Below are 25,637 nucleotides of genomic sequence, written 5' to 3'. Positions count from 1 at the left end.
ACCCAAAAAAGCAGTACAAATGAAAACCAATCTCATTAATTCAACGTAACAACCTTTGGGAGTGAACATCATCATTATTTTCTTCAATTGTTTTGGGCTATAAGTTCAAGGGAAAGTAATCTAACCATTAAAAGCAGAAAAAAAGGGTTAAAAGTTAAATTGCCTTTTAAGATTCCATTGTGTCAGAAACAGAAAACAGAACAAGCAGCACAAATTTCAGTATTATTCAAAACCAGGTTTGATGCAAAAATACACACTTCCCATTAATTGTTTAAAAAAAAAAAAAGCCAAAATAAAAATCTCTAGGAAAAGTCCACCACTTCCAAAAAGAAAGCAAAGCCACCAAACGTTTAATCAGAATAATAGCTAGTTTTTCCTCGCTGTGCATAAAGACACATCGACCACCCATGAAAGACAAGATCTCTAGCTATGCAACAGGCTTTGTGTCTGGAAAGGCACCACAAGCTTGCCATTACAGCTTCATCCTACTTGCTTCAAGCTTAAATTTGATACATCACATTTGTGAGGAGGGAAGTTCAGGCTCTGTGGTTTATGCAAGTGGTTCCACTCTACCCCATTTTTTTTTAAACCATATTTTTTATTATTTTGTTAAACAGGCTTTCCTCAGCTCCTTCACACTAAGTTCCACGCCCAGATCACTATTTTGAAAACTACTTTCTAGGATGCATGTTTTCGTAAAGCATATCTTGAGAGGCGTATCAGGAAAGGGAGATTAACGTGCAAGAAGGCAGCTCTGTCAGAGGTTGGGAATGCAGCTGCCCGGCCAAAACCTTCCACTGCAGCAGGAATGGGTCAGAGAAAACCTCCTGGCTGCCAGGAACTCTGCATGCTGTCCCCCACTACTGTGATCCAGTCACAGCCTTCTCACTCAGCTTCTAGTCCAAGCCTCAAGTCTATTTATCCCCATTCCTGTTTCTTACACAGAGTCTGCATCCTCCATTTTCAGAATCACTGGTTTCACAGAATTCGCAGCCTGTCTACAAATGAATCCAGCAGAGGTGACTGATTGAGAAAATGTAAGATTATGACCTCAACGGATTTCAATCAGACTGCAACCCTCTTCATTTGGAAGACTGAGCACCAAGTGGGTAGCTACTAGCATCAGTCACGTCTGATGTGGTCCGAGTTTGAACCAAGTGACCAGGTACACAATTACACGAAATAAGACACCTGAAAGAAGATGGTGAGGCAGCTAAGAAACCAGGAATTCAAACTGAACTAACTGACCTGACTTGAAGGTGTCTATTGCACCAAGCATCTTCTTCGGAGGGACAAGCAAATCCATGAATCTAGCTACTTTTAAAGGAAGCTAACGGATATTTCTGACGAAATTAAAAGACTTCTTATAGTACAGGTAAGCTTTATCCTAAAAGTTCATACACCAAATTGGAAAAAAAAGGAATGATCATGCAGAAATTAGACTGAGTGTGCAACACTGATTTTATGTATTATTCAGCAAGCTGTGTTTTCAGCTGAACAAGGAAGCAAATAGAATTAAAAAAGAGGACTGTTTCCAGCATCTCCAATACCCACAAGAACACTAAAAGCTTTTCAGTTATTTTGTTTGTTTTTTAAACCATGCAAGGCCAAGATGAATTGTATTAGTGAATCATGAAATAGGTCGGCATCTATCTCCTCTGAACACTGCAGACTCAAGGCATGGTACGCAGGCTAATGGTTTAATTACAGAGCCTCAGGAAATGAGAAAGGCAATAAGGCAGACGATCACAGCAGGAACACATTAATGGCCTTTTTATCTTACAGAATAAATTTGTTTATCTGCTATTTCAAAGGTCCAATGTGGCAATTAACTCTTCTGTTTGCAAACTGATACTAATGCTTTTTGCCGCAGCTATAATTAGTTACCATCAGCATGGCACCGTAGCAACTTTGAATGTTGAAGTTAGCCTACAGCCAGGTTCTGAGAAACTCAATCCCTTTTTCAGGCCCCTTTCTTCACAAGAGCCAACTTCTTAGGTCATGTGAAATCTTTCAGCTTTCCACAAGTTAAGGTTTCTGCATCAAGCAGAAACTGGAAGGGATAAAAAGTCACCATCTTGTATACCACTGCTCCTGAAAAAGGTTAGATAGACAACCCAGAAACGTGAAAAGCATGAAACAAGTTGAAGATGCTATTCTCATACTGCAGTGACTAAAAACTCTTCTGGGATCAAAGCAGCCACCACAGTTTAAGTTAATGTCCATCATTTACCTGTGGCTGAGAAAAAGGCATGGGAATATTCATGTTTTAAAAATATGCTCTACAAATCATTGGTTTGGTTGAGGGAGATAAATGCCTATATTATTCCTTTTTTTTGTTTGAATTATTGCGTTTCCAGAAATTTTAAATAATATGCTTCACCTTAAGACATAACATTTACATCAGTTTTCTACCGTGGTAAGCAAATAGAATAAGTAAAAGTAATTACATGTCATAAATTGATAAGAAATTTGAATAGAAGTGCAGTGTGAAGGGCTATGCAGCATTACAATTTAATTTGGAGCAGTTTATTTAATACCCACTGCTACCCCAACCTAGAGACACAGCTTGCATTTCAAAAGCTTATTTCTCCTTACGGTTATATAGTAAGCCATACAGAGCTGCTTCACGCCATCTGAGCTGCCTCTAAGCAGGAGTAATCCACATATTCTCTGAAGCTCAAATCATTTAAACAATTCTTTTTAGCTACTTAGCTGTTTAAGTTTGATGGTGCGTTTTTTTTTATACTTGTAACTATAAACATAGGAGTTTTACATATGAGTTTTATATGTCACTGACAAAAAGGTAAGGAAGACAACAGCTCTAAAACAAATTTCTTCACACCAAATAATCTAAAACTCTGTATCATTATATAAGACCCATATACTTATCTAATTAGTCCTTGTACAAGAGAAGTATATAGTAGAAGCAGTACAGCCTAAAAAAAGATAAGGAGAAAGCAGGAGCACCGTCAATGAAGGAATTATAATTTTAGATGTGCTGTATCAACAGTAACAAGCCAATCTCCACAAAACGTCTGGATTTTTAACATGCCCTTACTTAAACAGGCAACTTCATTTCTTGGCATAAGGTACTTCCACAGTCCATCCTACTTGTTCCTTAATTAACATTTTTCATAACATCTACCATCTGCTTTATCAGCTAGCATAAAAATAACATACACTTTCAACCTTTCAAATCTATGAGATCAAATTCATTGCTAGTCTTAGATTTCAGCAAAAACTGTTAGCAAACTTTGGAAGACCACTTCACTACTGAAACAGTACCCATACATTTTGTAGTATGTATTATTTTGCATTCCTGTTGTCATTTTGGACATCTAAACTTTTTGCCTTACGATCTAATCGTGATTTTTTGAAGCTGAAATTCAAAAAGCACACCCAAATATGCACTTTATTTTACAATTATAAGCCGAGTGTGGAGCACAACAGAGAGCTGATACAAAATTACAGTCTTTTAGGATACTTTCAACTGGAAGCAGCATTCTCTATCTTTTTACCCCTTCCTAAACACATTCCCACTTCAAGCCTTCATTTCTGGACTTATGCTTCCATTCTCCATTAAAACTAACCAAGTAAACAGACAGTGGGAGACCTACAGAGAAGAGAGAGGGGAGAAAAAAAAAGGCAGGGAAAAAAAGGCAAGCAAACTTAGCCAAGATCAGCCCCCTCATTCCATTGCCATCTACTCAGCCACATAAATATTTTTGCAAGCACAAAGAATGACCAAAACTACTTCTTAACCACTTAAATCTCATGTCCTATTATAACACTGAATTTACAGTCCAAGACTAATGTGTTTTCATCCCAGTCAGCACTGTTCCTCAGCATGTCACAAATTTTGCAGGTTAGAAGTTATCTGCAGTTCAGTATCTGGGGATACAAGCAATTCTTTCTAATAAACTCTTGGAACAGAGAGACGGAGCGCAAAGCATACAAGAGGTAAGAATGGAAATTATTCTCTTATGCCTCATTGCATTTAAAGTCACTAGATTCAACAGCTCCACCTCTGTTAGCGATCAGAGTCATATTACAGGGCATTCTGCCATCAGACATGCCACATATTAGTCACTGTAGGGTGCTCCAGTGAAGAACTGGCTAACTGCAGTTTGCCCTTCAGACAAACAGCAGCAGACAGAATTAACTTGGGCTAAATCCTGGGATTAGCTGATATACAGTCTGTGCTGGGGGGGGGGGGGGGGGGGGGAAGTGGGGAACAGTGATAGATTAATTTTTTTAAAAAACCCACAACACAAAACCCAAAACTATCAATTGCCAATCAGAAATAAAATCCAATAATGGTGAAAGTCAGGTATGGAACTGGAAAAACTGAATTTTCATCATTTGTGCAATACAGCCTGCTTTCAGTCATTTACATGTTCTATTCCCATATTGCCACCACATCTGTCAATGCTGAAGGCACAAAGCCTCTTTAATTTCCACATATGAAATAAAATTAGGTTTCATCTCACGAAAGAGGCTTCACACCAGCCTCAATAATTCTCCTAGTGGCAGCAGTAACATACACAGAGCACACATTCCTACCAAATGCCAACACATATTAAGAGATAACAGCTAGCAAACAAGGCACCGTCCTGTCTTCACTTTTGTTCTCATTAACCACTGGTAAAGGAATAGGCAGAAATTTTCAAAAAACATTCTAGTCTAGGGCAGAACTCTGGGAGGGGTAACATTTGGGAAAACAAATACCAAGTAATTCATTTCTGTGCCTTCTTCAAACTCTATCTGAATCAATATAAACAGTAGTTTTATTTTATGATGCCTAACTAATATAAAAGATCCACGGCTTTCAGAATTGACTCCACAAGACCAAATTAACATTAAATATACAGTCCCTTAAAATGCATGGGTCTGGAAAATATATCTGTGCCATCTGTAGACTGGAATGACAACAATGAGAACATGTTCGTTACTGAGAGCAGGGTGGAGCAGGCATTCTTTATTTGTTGGAACGTGAATAACACCCCAAAGACACGTTTAATACAGGCTTCTTTCCTAGGCATACGTTGCAATCAGATATATGGCTATACTGTTTTTATAAGACAGACTTTCAGGGTTGTTATTACAAGAGATAAATGAAGGGAAATGGACACTTCCAGCTTGTAAAGCAGTGCTTGCTTTTCAAAGCATTGTTTGCATTTTTCAAATCATTAAAAGGGAAGGAAACCAAGTAGAAGCTAAGAACAGCTCATTTGGAATTCAACCGGATTCTCTCCCCACTGTGGAATTTCAACCCTGTACTGGGAGAAAGGTTGGATGGGGGAGGGAGTTCGGCTCAATAGCACCAGCGCAAGGCAAATGCTTGCTCACAGAAGCTGCTAGAAAGCCGCTCTCATCCTCAGCTGCTCTTACAGATCCAAGTGCTATAAATACCATCTCTACAGCTGGTGTTCTTGGAGAACAGCATGCCAGCAGGCTTTGCACCAAGCGGGAGCTAGTCGAACCATACTGTTCTACCTATCTGAAAAGCTGAACCAAAACCATTCCAAAACCTCCATTGTCAGCTGATTACCTGAAAATGTACTACTGAAGATATGTATCAGATCTATATATGTAGTTGGCTAAGCACTTGGAGTTGAGCTGAATTCTTTCCTCATGTTTTCTGCTTCAAGGCAGATAAGACTGTATCTCTCTTCACCCCCTGATTTTACTTGACTACATCTTCAAGAGTCAATGGCCTTCAAAAGCCGTGTTGACCTTCAGACACACGCCAGTACTGCATTAAGAGGACATCATGTAGCACTAGAATCCTGGGGAGTCAGTTCTGCCAGCCTCAATGTCTTAAATGATTCAGGTAGTGAAAATATCCATTCTTAAAGTAGTTCCCAATGACAATTTGAGTTTTCTTTACTTCTACTCGCATACTGAAAGGTGGCACATTATTTAAGCATTTAATAAAAAGAATCAACTCTAAAGCCCTAGTTCTGTGTCAGTGGGCACTAATTCTGAAGGGGCAGCATTTCACACAGTTTACTCACCAGTGCCAGAAAACTTTTCTGGGTTCATCAGTAAGATCATCTCCCTCTACTATAGTTCTGTACTAACTCCATAACAATTTTATAAATGTAGTCCAACTGCATTTAACATTAGCTGAAACATTCTAGCCATCCCACGGTCCTTCTCCAGGCCCATTATTTGTACCTCTAACATTTAAAAATCATTACATGTTCATCTTCTCCCACCTCCCCAAAGTCATTTTCCAAAATAGATTTTTTCCCCCTTTTTTTTTAACTGTGCAGAATTAACACTTCTCAAGTTATTTTTATACAATCAGTAGAAAGGCTTTAGAAGGAAAATGAAGCACCTAAAAAAATTTCAGGGTTTTTTTTCTTTTCAAAAAGAAAATTGACTCCATTTTCTCTTTGAGACAAACTTGCATTCAAACCTTCCCTTGCCTGTTACAGGAATTGCAACAAATGTAGTAATTGGTAGCTGGACAGTCATTAGAAGAACTTGGGTAACCTCAACTACTATGACCTCTTTGACTTGTCTTTCAAACCGGTTCCCAATTCAACCTCAAATGTAAGACAATTCATGCGTCCTCCATGACACACAATTTATCTTCCCATAAAATAGCTTGTTTTGATAACACATCTACCATGACTGCAAGGTAGTCTTAACATACTGGACAAGCATTCATTTAGTTTTAACCACAGTTACGAGGATTTACAGAGCAGAAAATCAGGGTAGGGGTTAAGTGACTTCCCTCCACTGCTGTTTATTTTCCCAAGACAACCTCATCAAGCAAGATGCAAGCACAAAAAACTGGAAACACTTTTAAAAAAAAAAGAAAAAACAAGCTGTTCATGGAAAAAACACTACGCAAGACATGCTTTAAGAACCAATGCTTTTTGGCAGGCACAAGTCATTAGAAATGGGGTATTGCTTATTTTTTTGACATAACTAGAATTATTGATTTTCAGAAGACAGTCAAAATCTACCTACGAGAATGAATCCTCCTGCCTATTCTATACTTTCATTGAAAATGTCTCATAAGAAGAAAAAAAGCAGTTATGAGCTAAAACACTACAATGAACCCTTTTGCTTGCCCTTTCTACCTATGCAGCACAGGCTACATAAACTCCCAATACTTTACTATGTACATCTACTCAGAGCTAGTCTAAATAAAAGCCAGTGTATCTTACAAGGACTTTTCTCATCAGTCATTTAGACCAAAGATTATTTCCATGATACAGGTTCCTTTGTGAAACAATCCAAACTATGCTTACAGAATACTACTGCAGGGAAAAAAAAACCAAACTTACTTTTCTCCTGAAGGCATACACACACAATAGGGTTTCTTATCCATTCAGTGTGTGTCTTCATTAAGAAAACAGTTAAAATTAGATCATAAAGAAAAAGATCAGCAACCATACTTCTTTTTTTCCCCTTTAGGATTAAGCTTCAAAGACTTTACTATTATTTAGAGCTATGTAACAACGGAAAGGGCAAAATTTAATATGCCCTGTCAATGTATACCAATAAAGTATCTGATCAGGCTACCTTGCTCTATGAACCTTTCAATAGTTTTCACTTTTGCATTATTTTTCAAGCATTCAATTTTAGTATTATATTTCAAGTATCACTAATTTAGATAAATACACCATAAACCAAAAGCCTTTCAAGTTAAGTCCTGCTTTCCCACTCATTTTTATTTTGCTCTAGAACAACTGCATAAAGCAGGACACATCTTAAAAGAAAAAAAAAATAAAATTAAAAAAAAAACAGAAAAGGAACTCAAATTAGAGGTTTCTCTATTAATTTTTTTTAAAATTTAAATATTTAGGTTTAGACTGGAGGTTTATAAACCTTAGAGAGAAAAAAAAAAAAAAACCCAAAACAAACACCATTAGAAGAAAATTTTTTTTTTTTCTCAGCTTCTACAAATTAACTCCCAAATGCCTTACGAAGTTTTTCTGATGCCAAGGATGCCTGCTTGAGAACCTTACTGCCATATGTCTACAGCAGCAGCTGTGACTATTGTTACTGGCAGATGGGACCGCTCCACTGTGCCTATTTTCATTAAACATCCAATACCTTAAGCAATCCACAAAAGAGCCTTCCAATACTATTGAGCCACAGAGACTATTACGGAGTGAAAATTCAAGGAAGTAATTTTCACTCCTAACCCAAGGATCCAGTTGCACTCATATCTTTCAAGATAACCTAGACTGTGCAGGTGCATTTCTACACTGATATGGTTTATGGCCAACCAGAATATACAGTAATCTCAGATGAACTATAGTTTCAGAACTTTGTTTTACTCTGTCACTGGTACCCACACGACGCTAAAACTTACTTTCATCCGTTTTGTGCATCATGAATGTAACATCAGTTGCAGAGGACATATTCCAAGTAGGATACTTCCTTATTTCCCTGCTTCATTAGTTTAGTTTTCTACATACTTATTTAGCTTTTTAAAAGACTAAGCAATGCTAAATGCTGTCTAATAATCTAATCTGCTGTCTTGTAGCTCCTAGCTTGAACTTCTGCTTCATTTTCATTTGTTTCTATTTATGCATTATTTATTTACTGACAGGATTATCAAATCATTTCCACACAAAAAAAAAAATCCAACCCAACCAACCAAAACAAACAAAAAAAAACCCCCAGAAAAACCACAACACTAGGGAAGTCTTTAGGCACAGAATTGCTTAGCTTTTCATTTCAATAATCCAAGGGAGCAGCTGCCAACCTTGTTTACATTTGTTACATTTCAAAACCTGATACAAAAATGAGTACAAGAACTACTGACACACAAAATACTCTTAGATCTACAGCTCACCTTTCATCCCATGTATTACACAGCAAAATCTTTTTCCCACTCACCACAAAACCAGTAATTAATGAAGTGGACAGGCAATAAGCAATTAATGCATTGTGGGTAAGATGCATTGGTGTAAATCATTCTGAACAAAAGCAGTGAAAAAGCAGGAGTTAAAGACAAAACATATTCAATCAAGATATGCTGACAACCGTGATCTATTCGTGAATTATTTATTTCAAAAAGCTGCTTGTGAGTTTGACCTAGAGCATGATAAACCATCTATCCAGTAATTTAAAGAAAATACTAAAGCAGATAAAATTTTCAAATTTATTTAAAGACTCACAAAATTAAAGAAAGTTATCTCAGAGAAAAAGACAGAAGTGTTATTTCAGAAGTTTCAGTCTGTTTCAGTATTAGGTGGGATTTTATCAATAAACCACCACCACAACAAGCAACTTAAAAGCCCCGTGATGCCAAGTTTCCCTTGAAAACATTCTGTAAGAAGCAGAATATGAAACTAACACTGTATCAGGCAGTGTCAAGCTAACCTATAGTAAGGACTGCTAACAGAAGGATCACCCTAAGGAATTAATTATCGATAGGAAAAGTCCTCAGAGCCCACTAACTTCTCCCTTCTCTCACCAGGAACTCTCGCACGGCTGACTGCACTACGGGCAACGGTACAAACACAGCTATACTGTGCCTCAGCCTGAGTGGGTATGTGCGCGTGAGACTTCGGGGCATACGGTTCACATCTGCCAGTGACCTCTGTGCGAGGCACAACACAGATAGGCTCTTCAGAACATAAATCCAAATGAAAACAAAGCACTGAGGTCACCTGAACCCAACTGAATAGTAGGTGCTTTAGAAAACAAATCTCATGTTTCTTAAGATCATACCTAAGTGTTAATAATAATAAAAAAAACCAACAACAACGGTCTTTTCTTAAATTAATCACTCAGTTATTGTTTTGGTAGGGTTTTTTCATTAGTAATTCGATGGTGACATTACCTCGTCTTTGGAAAGTGTTTTTAAGTGGTAGGATTTTGCAGCTTCTAACTTCTCCTGTTTTTAAAAATTCCTCTATTACCTTCTATTCTCCTACCTACACGTCTCCCATTTCCATTGAAGAACTTTTGGCAGTATCATTCAAATGGATACCATCTGCAACCAGATACGAGCTGAGCAGCACAGGCCTTCTGCCAAAATACCAGCCCCTTAATGCAGTCAGCACATGTGACTTCAGCTGGACTGCAGAATTTCATTTCTTCAACATATATTTTAAAAACACAAAGATTGACAATTTAGTCTTGTCATCTTAGTATAGTAGACAAAAAAAAAGAGACAATATGTTTCAAGCACCAATTTCAAAATTTCCGTATTTTGCATCCTTCCAACAGAAAAACAGAAGACCCAATTACTCACAGTAAGTTCTCTTAACATTGCAGGTTAAAGACCTTTGTAAGATCTCTCTTGTATACATATATAAAACCGTATACAGCTACAATGTCATTTTTTAAACACTGAGAAATTATACAGATGGACATCTACTATGGATCTTGATTAAAGGCCTTGATCTGCTACGAGAAAATGACATTTTAGCCAGACAGGATAACAAGTTAATTCTGTAGGGGACCTCAAGTCCACAAAAATTTACACTTATTTTGCTTTGAAGGAAAAGTTAAACTGTGTAACAAAACTGAGTATAAACTTTCTAACCCAGGAGGATGTTTTGTTTTGCTGGCAAGCCCACCATGAATGACGGGCAACTCAAAAGCTGTAAACAGCCAAAGTCACACAAAAACTGACAAACAAAAGCAGTGTGTCAGGCCACAACCCTGGTGGCATTCTGACTTTAACAATATACTTCATTATGGATGTCAAAACCCACTTCCTTTTTCACACATTCATTAAAAAAACATAAATGAAGTACACCTGGGATACATTTTATTATCTGTATCTCTATACTGTTTTTCTTAAAATAATCCTGAACACTTTGCCTCAGTTTCACTATAATGTAAGCCTCTGCCTGTACCAGCCAATAAATTTACAAAACTCAGACTTGGACATCAGGACCCACAAAAGATTCGTAGAATAGCTTGGCCAATCAATACATAAAGAATTGAAGTTCAAGTAACAGTTAAAATCCCTTCTTAGCTATCAGACTTCACACTGTCTCATCAGTTCTGTTCATCACAAGAGTCCATTAGGCTTTAATTCCAAGATAAGGGAACTTTAACTGTCTTGAAGGCTTAAAATAGTGACTACCCAACTTACCACCAGCCTCTCAGATGTGCCTCCTGTCAACTTGATTAGCACACAAATGAAAAAATAACCTTCTCAGAAGCAAGATATCTAAGCCTTGATCATTTCACTGGCACATTTGAAGGTATGAAGCAGGAACTCCATAGGCAAGAATTACTACTGAATTCCCTTTATTTTGAAATTGCTGCACCACATATAAGAGTCAGATACATTAATGTCACTTCCTGTAGTCAGCTTTTCGCCAACAACTTCAGACCTTAATACTAAGAAGTTCAATAATATAACTGAGGCTGCAAAGACTGAGGGACCATGAAAAAGAAACAATCCTTGGCAGAAACAGCAACAGTACTTATGCCCCCAAATCTAACACATAGCCTAAAAGCATATCAGAAGAACTTCAGCTTGAAGTTATGTGCATCAGACAACTTTGTTAGGAAAATTCTTGGAGAAAAGATTTCTGCTCAGTTTTTCTCCGTACCAGACAATGCCTTATTTGTATCTTTCATTATATGATCCTCTTCTGTAATTACTCCTATCTATTAACAACTTCTTCATTTATCTTCTAAGATTGAAATACAGGGGAAAAAATAGCCCACAGAGTAACTATTGCAACTGATGATTCCATTCCCACAGTCTGTAATGGCCCCTGATGACTTAAACCTGACCATCTGTCATATCACCCATCTTGTATCAGAGCCATAGGACTCAAATAGAAGGCTACAGATAAGAACATTTCCAGAGCACAAAATATAGCAAAACCTGTAAAGAAATTTCCAACTAGATACATCAGGAAGTATTTTTCCCCTTTTGAAAGCTGATGCAGTTTCTTGAAAAATGTGTCTTTGTAGTGCACAGAAATAAAACCAGTGTCCTTCGTCTACACCACATTTCAAACTTAAGAGTCAGATTGCTAGAGATTCACTGGTCGCCCTTGTTGTTGTACCACAGGCTCCTGGAATTCAAATATCTTAATCATCTAAAATTATTGCTGTCATGCCACGACAGCAGCAAGACCTATTACAGTGGCACCCAGTGGTCCTGCTGTAGTTCAGAGCTTGATGGCATCTCCATCTAATGGAGTCTATAGTTCTTCCATTCCACGCTGGTTTGGTCTGAAAGATGGCAGGCAACGTTGGGATATAAGCACCTGTTTCTACATGAGATGACTTCTGAACATTCCCCCTCATCATTTTAAATGGAAATTTTGAAATCCAACCCAAAAAAAAGTTTCTTCAGGTAATATTCCACCCAAGGTCTGAAGATAAGAATTTAGTGCACTGAAAAACAAGCTCTCTTCTGTATGATGCCTCTCTTCCAATGAAATCATAAACATTGTATATAATTTAAGTGATCACAACCAGGATTTAAATTCCATTGCAGAAGCAGGCTGAAGTACAACTCAGCTAAAAAAAATGGGAGGAGCCTATATAAAACCTCCTTTGTATTAACAAGCACGAGTAAATACTCAAATAATCAGACAGTGAAGTAATTCAGTACTCTTGGAGTGCTGCTTCCTAGAGCTACAGACGAGATAACCCTACTTGATTATGGAAGTGAAAAACTACCATAAGAAGAGCAGTTTATAGGTATAGCTATTAGTCTACACATGGCCAACAACACTGCAGGAAATGGTATCAATACTGCCTTGACCTTAACAAGCATGTAAAAAAAGCAAATAAATCAATAAATGGTGTGCCCATATTCAGTTTCCCATAAAAGAGTCTTCTCCTCCGAATTAGACCCACACTAAATATTCAAGAACCCTAACACTTCTAATTGGTTAGAAAATAAAATGATTTTAGGTAGTCTGTTATTTTGCCGCATTTAGACATCTAATCTGGAAAGCATAAAACTTGACATCATTTTTCCGTCAGCTTCCTCACTCAAATTATGTTCCTAAACAAAGGTACAGACTGCAGAATAAGCACACCAAGAACTAAAGCACCAGACCCAGGAGTTATACCACCACAACTACCATGTGGTGGTCTGCAACGTATCCCTGTATCCGTCAGCCCACATTATATTCCCCCACACTGACCTTAACAAAAAGGTTTTCACTTTGGTGTTCTAATCTTTCTGTAGAATTCTCAACTGACCGCAAGCAAACACCATAAGTAACAGCATCAAAATCAAAATACTCATAATTTAGACTTTCTAGTCAAATTCAGAGACAATCTAGTTTGTAATAACAGACTCAGAAGAGAGGGTTTCCTAACAGAGTAATTCTAGATGATATAATGTACACACTTTAGTCAGTTTAGTCTGATAAAAAGAAGAGGATGAAGCAGGAAGGAAGAAGACAGAGAAAGACTCCCTTATGAGATTAAGATAAACTTACTGGTTGAGTTGCCTTGCATCTGGATGATACATTTGGATTCTTTGCTGGTTTCTCGGGAATTGAAGGGCCGGACCCGAACAGCCACCTTCACTGAAGCCCCCGACATTCTGGTTGCTTGTAGTGTAGTCAAGAAATTCAAAGTGAAGGGGTCAAGAGTGTTTCAAGTTATCCTTCTTGTTGGTGTTTTCTGAAGAGAAAAACAGTTTAGTTATTTACAGCTATTGCATTCAAGATGTCAATAAAATTAGGGACGCTCCAAGTTGTTTATTAACTTCAATTTCTACTCCGTAAACACCCTCCCCCAAAAGCTGTCAGTTCCAAGACAACTGGAAATACACTCAACAGCACCTGTACACTGTCTCCATCATCTGAAGCAGTTCTTTTGAAGTGTACGCACATATTTGTTTTCATTACTTGGTTTTCTTCCCAGAAAGTAGGGATGCCAATACCAAAATGAAGATCTGGTTGCAACACGTGTTAGGCTTAACCTAACAGATAATTTTAGCAGTGAATACAGCTACTTAGATTTCAGCATGAGCTAGCTACCATATACAATGTATCCAGGTTCACTGGCTGCCAATCCTCGTTGCCACAATGCATTAGCAATAATATTAAAACTAACACAAGTATGATGAGCCATATCACACTGACTTTCCCTACACCCTGTTCCAGAGAAAAGGGTGTACTCAACAACCTTAAAGAACCCTTTGCAGTCCTAGGAAAGTCCTCTTCTCAAAAGAAATAAAACCTCATTAACCACTTGTATATTTAGTGATTAAAGGACACACTATTCTGTATGGAAGAAGAGAAACCAAAAATTGTTGCCTTCAGGGTAAATATTACTATCTATCTTCAGCAAATGTTCAACAGTAAATTCATCTTCATACATCCTCATTACCAAAATACTTGTTCAAATCCTACTGCGTCCAAATGATGGAGCACTTTTAGTTGGCAGGGAACTATCCCTGATACCCACAATGCGAACTTCAAGGCCCATCCAAGACAGTATTGAAATGTTGGGTTAATAAAGATTGGTTCAATTGTATTGTCCTCGACCCACCTTTTCCATTAGGAGAAAGTTTTTCAGTTGGTCTACAATTAAGCAGTTTAACTTACTGCCACAAGACAGTGTCAGTACTGAAGTTAAACAGACTCAAAAACCACTAAGACAGATTCAAAGAAAAAGCTAACAAGGTCTAGTAAAAAGCTACCACCCTTGGCTAGGAAGGCCTCCATGGCAGACTCTCAGAACCTGAAAGACTATACTGAGAGAACACAATTACATGGCTGATTTCTCCTTATATTCTAAATAGCTGCTACAGCCACTGCTGAAGCCAGGCTTCAGGGCTAGGTGAATCTTTGGGCTGACTCAGTGCGGTCATTTCTATCTTGAATCTGAGTTAACATGGGCAGAACTCTACCCTGCACAAGTCACCAGGCATGGCCCAGAAGCCTTGACATCTTTTCTGGTTATCTATATACCACATATCCAATGAAATCCTCATTTCAGGATTGTAATCACAGTGTCACAAAAGAACAAAACTGACTAGCAGATCTAAAGCAGAAGCATTTCAGGTCTAAAGTATGTTCTACAGCTGATAAAAATAGTTATACATGCTTAATTAAAGTTATGACACATCTTCACACAGTACAAGAAGTTTTTAATAAAATGGTATTACTTCATTAATGTCATCACATGGTGAAGGCAGAAATTAAATTACTCCACCAAGCAGCAGAAGTAATTTAAAGCATTCCTTGTTTTAGCAGGTACCTGAGGTATCTCACCAGACCACGAGAACAGGAACATCTTTAGGTATAAGCCAACTAAATTTCAATGTCAGGGGTGCAGCAAACTGGTAGAAAAACGCTTCATCAAACAGCCACACAGGCAGCTTTAGGTTAGTACAGAATGTTAAGTTTCCCTAGAAACTTAAACATAGAATAGAGCAAAGAAGTAATGGGAACGAATTCGCATGATCTTCAAAGTTTAAGAGTTGTTTCAGAGGACTGCTTTATTCACTCCTGCTCAGAGGTGCCTACTTTTTCGTATAACAAAGTGTATCAAACATGTAGCTTCGTTATCAACCTTCATCCTGAGTATCTACCGCATGGATTTTTTGCTCTCCCTTCTTAACATGACCCTTGCGTAAGGTACCTGTGTCCTCACATGAAAGCTAAGTGACAAGACTAATCCCGATACGTCCCAGCAGTATTATTCAACTGACCCTGAATATTGCTGCTAAAACCCACGAATGTTACTGTACATGACTGCTAAGCACTGTTTCTGAAATACAATTTAATAAATCTATCAAGTGTAAAATCTCTGCTCTTACCAAGTTCATAGTGACACAGTTTACTTTGTCAGATTGCAGATTTGCAGAAAAAGATGAGTCGGTGGAATTTTCATCGGGTGTAGCACATTATAGACACTCCACCTGACAGCGGCTTAGTGGTTCTCATCTTTCTTTTCCCCATCTATCCACATTAATGGGAAAACCATAATTTTGTCAACTTCCCACAAGGACCAATGAATAAAGTTAAGGCCATTAACGAAAGGGACTTTTTTTTTAAAGATAACAAAAATACAACCAGTGTGTCCTTATAGTATTATTTATGAAATGTAGGGAACTTATTTTCCCTTCTCACTGAAGAGTACCACATACAAAGAATATTTTTTCTGATGTTTTCATAGAAATACCTCTCAGAATACTAAATTAACTTCTGCTGATAACTAGTATATCTAGGAAACTGGCAAACAGAAGTAGATGATTCTTTCACTCTGTCTTTTTTAAAAAAATTCTTGAGTAGCTCTGAACGCCTTATTAATAAGAAAGCGTGAAAAGCACACTGCCAGAGACTCCATATGCACTAGCTAAATGATAGCCTTGTTTGAAACATAGCTGTGAAGAAATTCTTACAGAACAGGTCGCAAAATCACCTACAACAGCACAGAATTTAAACTGCTAGACTTTTGTAATTACCAACTTTTCCCAGCCCTAACTTTTGTGCTCATGGGAAATTAAATTTGGTGTAATTTTAAACCTGATTCATTCTCAGCTCTGCTGTTTTTCATAGCTGAAGCAAAATGTCTTCTTGTAGTGGCACATGGATTTGAGATATTTTGAACACCACCTCACTATGCAAGATTTAATTTCCATTAATAAGAAAATGAAGAAAAAACTATGTATTTTTCCAAGCTTCCCATAAATTTAAGTTGTTGGGGCTTTGAGGGGTTTTTTTCCCCCCACTTATCAGCAACTGTAACTGGTTGTAACATTTTATAAAAGCAGTATTGCCCTCATTATACAGAATGATAAAATAAGGCAAAATGAGACCAAGTTGCATAGCATCACAGATAACAAACTGCAACTGTTTTTCCAGTGTTCACATTTCCCAGTAGTATCACTTACTACTACAAAACTCTGTCGACAGAGTGGTAATAGGAGGCATAACTTGCAACAGAGCAAAACAAAATGTGCAATACAGACTGTGGTACAGATTTAGAAGAACAATCTTTATAAAAGACAGCTGATTTTTTTTATATATTCATTATAGGCTTAGAAGGCTGCCATCCATGCTAGAATGAATCATTCTCCTAATGTCTTGGAAAGAGTCTACTAGCTGTGTATCTTTTAACATTCAGCCTGTAGAAATCCAATCAGGAACCAAGTAAAGAAGGGAACTGCATGCTCGAGTCTCTGACATGACAGACCACTGGCTCTAAAACAGGTGGTAGATAATATTTAGGTTGTTTAGCAAGCTCCATCAGCACAAAGGCAAATCCTACATATTAATTTTCCACTTATTTTAAAGATATCCACCATCCATCCTGCAAGTCACACAGTGAGGTTTTAATATTAAAGTGTGTCATTAAACAAATCACTTAAATATCTTGTCCGTTTCCTGTTATTCAAGCTGACAAACCCAATGATGTTGGTCAACCACCCTCCATGGTCTCAAAGCACTTGTAACTAGATTCAGACTTCCACACATATGTTTAAAGAAACAACCTGTTCATTAAGACTTGGATCCTTGGACATATTTGAAAGTTCTGGCAAACCAGTTTTTATGCAATGTCAAAATAAAGAACGTATTGCTATTTTTTGAAATAAAGTTACAAGCAGAGTAGGGATTTAGAGTCAAATTATTATTTATATATTCAGAGAAGTTTGAAATAAGTTCAAAGTGGTTACAAAACCACTGTTCAGAATCTGTATCTCTACGTTCAAATAAAAATTAAAAAGCCGCCCCACATGACAAATGAAGAAGCATCACTTTAATATAGCCAGCCATCGTGTCACATTTGCATAGGTATGCCTCCCAGAGAATGTGGAAACTTTTAAACAAAAAAATTGCTTGTAACTTAACCAGTACAACAGCTCTGAAGAGAGAAAATGAACAAGGATAGAGATTAGTATATGGAAAGTTAGCAAAACAGCTGTTCAGAGCAGCAGGGGTTTATGAACAAGAGGACCAGAGGGAATCCAATTTTAGGTCCTCCACTGAGGATCAGGTAGTGATGACAGTCTGATATATCAGCTGAACTCATACGCTACGAATTGCTATCTTTGTACTAAGTGAAGATGTCAGACAAAACAGTGGTGCAGAACTTGGCCGTGCACTGAAACATCACGCAAACATATGGCTATTTATCCACACACCAATGTACCGGATTATGCAATAACAAAAAGAACTGAGCTAAGAGGAAGCTGGAAGTAAACAGAAATACACTTTAAAATTTGGGACGAACGTATTTTACATTTCAGAGAACAGATACAAATTCACCATCTGCTTCTGGTGAATTCTAGTCCTTCAACCACAGTTTTAATACCCATATTCTACCAATGACCCCCAAACTACGAGGCCTGTCATCCTGTCTCCTGACGCCTGCCTCCTGACTTAGCTCAGAGGATTGTCAGATCATCATCCCAATATGGCTGCCTCAGGAATTGTGCTGTGCTGAATCCAGGGACAGATCCACTACCTACAGGCCCACAAAAAACCACCCTGAAAACCACAATCGTTCTACATTCCTGCATCTTCCGGCTGGTTGAGGGACTATGCCTCCCTCCCGAACAAGCAATTATCGCCTCCACCTCATCTGAGCTAGAAAGGAGAAAAAAGGGCGGCGAAACGCGACGATATTCGCGACCCACACGGCGGACGGGATTCAGACGAGGAAAAGGACGGGAAGCGGCCGCACCGCCATGGCTCAGAGCGCCTGGGGGAAAGGGGAAGGAAGCGTCCCAGGGGACAAGTATATGCATCAGGCAGATACAGACGAGGAAAGGCCGAGCCGGGCCCCACGCCCTAGTGCCGCTGCCCTGACAGCTCCGGGGCAGCCTGTCCTGCCAACGCTCCCCATTCCCCCCCGCCACTTCCCAGGCCCCATCCCACCCGTGGCGCTCCCCCCACGCTCCCCCCGCCGAAGAGCTGCGCGAACCAGCAACCCCCGCCTCCCCCACCGCATTACGGCATCCACCCCACCCCCCGCCCCGGCTCCCCCCGCTCCCCTCCCCACCGCCGGCCGGGCCGGGCTCCCTCACCTGGGGACGGGCGGGGGTATCCGCAGGACGCGGGCAGTGCGGGGCCGTCGGCGCTGTCAGCAGCTGGGGGAGGCGACGGGGCCGACGAAGCTACGCAGCGCGGGGCGGGGGAGACAGAAGAGGCCGGCCATCCCCATCACGCTTCGCCGCCTCCACCGAGGCTGGGAGACCCCCCCCCCCCGCCGCCAGGAAGGCAGCAGGAAGGAAGCGGGAAGGGCGAGGGTGGGAAGGAGGGAGGGGAGAAAGGGGGAGGGAGGAAAGAAAGGCCGCGCCGAGAAGAACGAGCCCCGCGACGCGCTCCCCACAGCGCCGCTCCCACACTGACAGGATCGCAGAGCTCTGTGCCCGAACCCGCCTCCGCAGGGGGAGGAACGTCCGTCTCGCCAATAGGCGCGCGCCGGCGCTCTCCCCTCCCCGCAGCCCACCAATCGCCAACCGCAGAAGAGGCGGGTGCCCGCCTCCCGCCGTGCCAATCACACGCTGACACAGCTGTGCACCAATCACAGCGCGGAAATGCCCGTCCGCAATGACGAGCTTCACTCCCCCCTCTGAATCAATCCCTCCGCCGCGCCTCGGGGACAGGGGTTCTTCTCCCTCTACAGCCAATCAGAACGCGGGACGGAACGGCGTCGTCCCTCTTTTAACCTATAAGGAGCGGCGCGAGGCCACCCATAGCCGCATCACCGCTCCACCGTGGTGTGTGCGTGCGCGCCCCCCGAGGTTGCGGCGGCGTTCTCTGCGGTGCGAGAGCAGTTCGAGTCGTTACGAGGCGTGAGCAGGAATTGGGCACTTGTGACTAAAAAAAGCCTTTTAATGTATGCGGCTGGTTGGCGCCCCGCCGCGAGGGGCCCGTGAGCGGGCAGGGATGGCGGCCCGCCCAGAATCGGGGACTGAAGTAGCGAATCCGGCAACTCCCAGCGAGCTTCACAAAATCCTTGAGGTTGGAGAAGACCGGTGGGATCATTCAGGGGGATCCAGGAGGATTTTGAGTCCTAAACAAGGCTTAACGAGGCTGGTTCAGAAGGGAGGGATTTAATTTTTCCTCTCCCCCCAAAAACGTTTCTTGAGCAGCCTAAGCTAGTTGTTGTAGATCTCATCGTGCATTTTCATGTGATTAAATTGTTTTAGTCAAGGTGGTGTATTAGGTCTTGTACTTTCAATAATTTAACACATACTCTCAAATACTTATTTTTATGGCAGTAACTTCAGCTGTAAAGTTCCTCTCTTCCATTAGTACTTTGATCATTACTATTGGCAATAGGCTTGTATTTAAGCTTTTAAGCACTTTAAAGAAAAGACTATTACATGAAATACCGTAATTACATATTTTCCATACACACACCATCATACATACATACACACAAATAGCATTTAAGCTGTTGAGAACATTTGGAACCTGAGATTTCTAGTTTTAGAACAAGGTTTATTTTTGTTCACAGGCCCCTGGCTGTTAACAACATTAATCTTCACTGTCTTATGCTCCCCGTCAGGGTCAGGTTTTTAGGACAATGAGTGATTTATTACCTAGTTTGGTGAAAAGTGACTCTTCACCCGTCACAATCATTGTAAGTGTCTATGACCTGCAGTTATGCCAATGGACACAAAAGCCTTACAATACATAGCTAAGAATGTGTTTGTAGGGAAATACTGCCACAGAACCAACAAAGCAAAAAGAGGTGGTCTTCTTGTGTCTCAGAAAAAGCCATTATTTCAACTTTAGAAAACTTCTATCGACAAGACACATGATTCAGGGGTGGATTGAGTGTGGTGTAACTGCTAACTCAGATCTAGGGCCGTGCAGAATTAGGTCAGCTATGATTTCTCTGGAAAAAAAAAAACAAACCACAACACAAAAAACACCCTCAAAACCCAAAACCTGTTTCAAAATCTTCTGTACACTGTCGGAATACTGGGTATGTGCTGTAGTCCCCCATGGTAAAAGAGAAGGTGATTATTTTTACTTCAGCACAGTTTATGTATTGTCTCTTAGGAACAGCAGTTCCTGTATCACTTTTGTATCTAAGGTTGGAGAGTACTCACATAGAATAGTTCCAGTATGTTAATGCAGTTACTTGCTTACAGAGTCTTGAAAAATCTGTTAGAAATGTTCAGAAAAAGTCTAGTTACATGTTGAGAAAGAAGAGTAAAGGGCATTTGACACATGCTGTATAGCGTCTGGAAGGTCACTCACTGCAAACAGAGACGAGGAAAATTAATCTTTAAATATCCAAGTATAGAGTTGAAAGGTGGTCAAGCATTAAGGCAGTCTTCACCTAGCCAGTTATGATACCTTTTTAATTACAGAACTTAGGCATTTCATCTCAATTGAATTAAACTAGCCTTCTCAGTATCATTTTTGAAAGTCAGGTCTCCTTGGGTAAGTTAGAATTAACTAATTTTTAAAAAGTACTTAAGCAGAATTCTAGTGCAATGTTCTACTTGTGAATCATGTTTAAAAAATTAGTGTCCATTCCCTTATAGGAAAGGGACCATTCTTAATGGTCTTAATCCTTTTATAGTAATACCATATAATACCTATACTAATACCTGCAAAACAGCAGAAACAGATCCAATTCCCTGCAAGCTGTGTGCATTTAAAAGCAGAATTTAGACATTCCTTTTCAAGAAAATATTCACATAATGAAGGTCCCCAGCCCAAGAAAAGTGTTCTTGAGCATTATTATACCAGACAAATGAGAGCAAGTAGTACTGTGAAAAATTTCTTGCATTTATTAGTACAAATATAGTTGGTTACTCAAATCACTGAAATGTGCTACCTAAAATTGGGAAGCCTGTTTAACTACAGGCAAGAGCGTAGGTTTAAGCTAAGCAATAATGAAAGGGAAGACAGCTATATTGTCGCACAATGCTCCCGGGGACTGTTAAGAGTCAATCTGTTGCTGGCTGAAGCAGCGTTGTCATCCTGCTATTAACAGCATTAGGCTGTCCTTGCTGCCAGCAGGGAATAGCTGACAAGAGATGTAAATGGTGCTATTACGTAAGTGTAAATTGTGATATAATAAAATCAATTGTACTGAACTGTATTGCTATAACATCAGAACTTGCCCTAGTAATTTCTGTAGTGATATAGCTAGAGGCAAGTAGAGACCAACGATTCAATCTTGTAAGTTAAAATTTTCAAAGAAAAGCACATTTTGCAACATTTATATAAATTAGCCATTCCTGGGATGAGCAATTCACAGCTCAAGAGCTATTCAGATTCTGCGGATACATGTAAATGGTAATTTATTCAACTTATAGTTTCTGCGATCTCCAATACAAAGTCTCTGTCGTAACGAGGTTAGAGTTGGATTGAAAAAGGTACATGACATGTTAGTAGGGGGACAGGAAATAACAAAAAAGTGCAGGTATTATTAAATGAGTTAAACTAAGAATTGTCACACAACTGATAGGCTTTCGTGGGAGGTTTATTCTTAATCCAGTACTAACTTCAGCTCTCCTTTTCAGTTACTCAAATGTCCACTATCCACCGAGAGAGAGGGCTTTGATTCACTTTTGTACCCAGAAGACAGCAATACAATGGTACTTTCAGTTGCTTATTAAACAGTTGCTATTAAAACACATTCCATTATTCTGCCCATGACTGCTGAATTTGGGAAAGCATTTGTCTGAATTCACACCTTTGAAACACCTGATACTAGTTCTCCAGATAAAACTGGTTTAGCCACTTAATGTTAGCTTTCCCGTCTTCCATAGTATCTGCACTGATACATTTTCAAATAAATGTATGCCACAATTAGACAAAGCAGTTCAGTAATGCACTTTGCTATTTATAGTCCTCAGAGTCTGATACGATGGTGGAATAAATACAAATTCACATTCTGAAGGGCATTGTCTTAATACATCCTATACCAAATGTAAGTATTTCTAAACATCCTGAATTTGTTCAATCAAGCCTTTCAGTTGGTACAATGGAATAAATGAAAAAAAAGAATAGGATTTTCATTTTATACTTGCATTAAGAAGAGCTAGTTCCATACAGATTATGTGCTAAAACATTTCAATTCACAACCCTCTTTGATGTTAGTTATTACGCTTCAAATGTGAAATACCAAGAACTATTAGAAAACAGAAGACCTCAAGCCCTGTACAGATACATTTAAGCAATCAGCTTTTTTTAATTTAAGGATGGATTATTTCTGCTTATGCTCTTCACATTTTATAAGACTGCTCATTGTTTCCACAGCATCCTTATTCACACAAGGTTGTGGTGTGTCTAATTTGTAATAGCTGAAGAAAATTAGAAGAAACCATTTCTTCCATCCTTCCAATACATTCATAGTCTATCAGTAAAACTATGTACGATATTAACTTGCAGGTAAAAAAAGCAATCATGTGAAACCATAGCAGTTTAATCATCCTCCAGTAAAAATAAATGCATACTGCTGAACTGCTGTCCTCCATCAAATAAAGTACAAATTCTGGGATGTTTCTAGAGATTTCATGCTATAGTCCTTAATAATGAGGTGATGGGAACATTCAAGTTTTTCTTTTGTAGAAAATAATTACCTCTTTATTAAAACAGAAAACACACCTTGAAAGTTCGAGCTCACCGCATACCCTTATAACATGTTCAGAAGCCACGATGGATTTGGATGCTGAATGACAGCTTGCAGATAAAAGCATAGCAGACTTTGTTCTGTGACTTTTCAAGAGGGGAAAAACAGGGGATTTGATTTTGTGGAAGGAGTGAAGGGTAAGGAACTGTAAAACGCAGTCAACAATCAAGCTTCTCTGTTCCAGCAGTCCACGCAGAAACAAACTTTGAAATCTTCCTCCCACCCTTGTAGAAAAACACACACATATACACACACTCTGCAGGAGGAAACACCAACCAAAAAACCAAAAACAAACCCCACACTTTAATTTAGAATTACTTGCACATCTCAGAGGTCAGCAGTGGATTATATATAACCCAACCAAAATCCCCCCTGGAGCCTATCACCAACTGTCATGTAGCTATGAATAGGTACCCGAGTCACCCACTTGGGAACATTCATTACTCTCAAGTACTACTGATATCTGTGTGCACAGAAATTTTTCACATAATTTACTAAGTTATCTCCAGATCCTAAATCACTACCAGCAAACCTGAACAAAGCCACCCAAGCACTTGTATTTTTATACTTTCACTGACACACTCCAAGCAAAGACAAAGGAAACATTTTGTGCGAGTGTGTATCATTTATTGTAGTTCAAGAGAGTCAGGAATTGAACAGAAGACACAGCGAAAAACAAAGAAAAGAAAAACAACCTTTTTTTTTTTCAGACTTAATTTTAAAACACTGTGGTTTCAAATCCTTTTTAAAAAGGAAATTCAAGTATCATATGCAGGGGGCAGTAATACAAAAATGTTTGTGAATTTTTTTTTTATTTTTTTTTTTAAAAATGTAATTCTACATTTTCCTGCACCCTTTCTGCTTTGGTAAGGCCAAGCCATGGATACAAATTGGTACACAACATAAAAAATGACCCCTGCCCCAAACTGCAGCCTCCGAGAATAAAAGGATCTGCTCTCTGTGGACAAGCTCTAATGGCTCAGAACTGTCATTTAGCATATATCATATCTGCAGCATTAAAATAATAATTTTATTTTTTAAAAAGTCACTGAAGTCCTGGTATTCCCAAGCATCTCATTCATGGCAGCTGTTTTAACATATTCCTATCTCAAGGCTTTTCAAAAATACCAGAGCATCTAGATAAACATAAAGAAAAGGGACATTTCAAAGAACAGAAATTAAAATCCATGTGTGAAATCTTTGCTTTTTTGAAATTATCCTTGTGTTTAACACCAATTAAAAACCAAATATGCAAATGTGTAATATAAAAATAAGATCCCAAGATTAACACTTTGTTGCAGGCACAGTTATCGCACAGAATATGTTCTTTTGAGGGCAGGGGAATGATTTTGATTTTCACAGGGATTTTTTTTTTTTTTTTGCAATACAAAAAAAAAAGACAGCAGTGCAGGTTTGATGGGTGGAAGAGGAAAAAGGGAGGGAAAGAGGAAAAAGTTACTTTAGCAGCAAAATGTCCAAGGTTCTAACCACAATCAAATTAACGGATATCTGGCTGTAAAAAAGAAGGTTGAAGGGATGCTGCCCTGATCCATTCATCTTTGCTAAAATAATTCGGCTGTAAAAACTCCAAAATGTGACATATCGAAGGACAGTTTTGTAACATAAGCAACTTTCTAGCTTGCCCTCCATGTTATTGACCACCATTATCACTTAAATATATGTACAAGAATTAAGCCGCTTTTCTCCTCGTCCACATGCTTCTGGTCACTACCTCAAGTCAGTGCCAGCGGGCGTGCTAACCCCATCAACAGCTCTCAAAGTGTATCTGCTCCACTATTACCAGAACAGCCCACGCCCTGGTCTTCCCATTGGTGTTGGCGTGCACTGCAAGGGAATTTTTAATGGTCAGCATTCTGCTTGTCTCTCATCCAGGCTTGGATTTGCTCTTTAAGTTCTGGCACTAGTAGTGTAAAGAAGAGAAAAAAAGAATTATTAACTTGCTGTTAAATTACTTAGTAATACTACTATAAGAAAGCTCCTCATAACCAATAGCAATTTATTTTCTAGAAACCTGATCAGGAATATCTACTACCATTTCCTTCTCTATCAATATATTTTCTGCACAGCTTTGAATAAAT

At 39.1% G+C, this 25,637-nt stretch overlaps 2 protein-coding genes and 1 long non-coding RNA gene across 19 annotated transcripts in view; 1 reads left to right on the top strand and 2 right to left on the bottom strand.

The window, feature by feature from the left end:
* Positions 1-19,305, bottom strand: part of KIF1B (kinesin family member 1B) — a 96,126-nt gene extending 76,821 nt beyond the window's left edge. For 11 of the 15 annotated variants that reach the window (XM_074893188.1, XM_074893189.1, XM_074893196.1 and 8 more), the window contains exons 1-2: positions 18,959-19,304; positions 13,413-13,599 (exon numbers count right to left, since the gene is read on the bottom strand). In XM_074893188.1, coding sequence (XP_074749289.1) covers positions 13,413-13,518 — 106 coding nt within the window. In that variant the 5' untranslated portion in view covers positions 13,519-13,599; positions 18,959-19,304. Of the gene's footprint in view, positions 1-13,412; positions 13,600-18,958 lie in introns of all 15 variants that reach the window. The other 4 variants (XM_074893186.1, XM_074893185.1, XM_074893187.1 and 1 more) reach the window with 2 other exon arrangements.
* LOC141953984 (uncharacterized) lies at positions 919-9,744 on the top strand. Its single transcript, XR_012632054.1, has 3 exons — positions 919-1,375; positions 3,869-3,963; positions 9,455-9,744. It is a non-coding gene; the product is annotated as an uncharacterized LOC141953984 (long non-coding RNA).
* A 4,838-nt stretch (positions 19,306-24,143) lies between the features above and the next one.
* Positions 24,144-25,637, bottom strand: part of UBE4B (ubiquitination factor E4B) — a 41,843-nt gene continuing 40,349 nt past the window's right edge. For all 3 annotated transcript variants that reach the window (XM_074892566.1, XM_074892567.1, XM_074892568.1), the window contains one exon: positions 24,144-25,459. In XM_074892566.1, coding sequence (XP_074748667.1) covers positions 25,398-25,459 — 62 coding nt within the window. In that variant the 3' untranslated portion in view covers positions 24,144-25,397. The remainder of the gene's footprint in view (positions 25,460-25,637) is intronic.

This window comes from Strix uralensis, chromosome 23, assembly GCF_047716275.1.
Source record: "Strix uralensis isolate ZFMK-TIS-50842 chromosome 23, bStrUra1, whole genome shotgun sequence".
Taxonomy (NCBI): domain Eukaryota; kingdom Metazoa; phylum Chordata; class Aves; order Strigiformes; family Strigidae; genus Strix; species Strix uralensis.
Note: the sequence above shows the minus strand (reverse complement) of the source record. Positions and strands in the feature narration are given on the sequence as shown.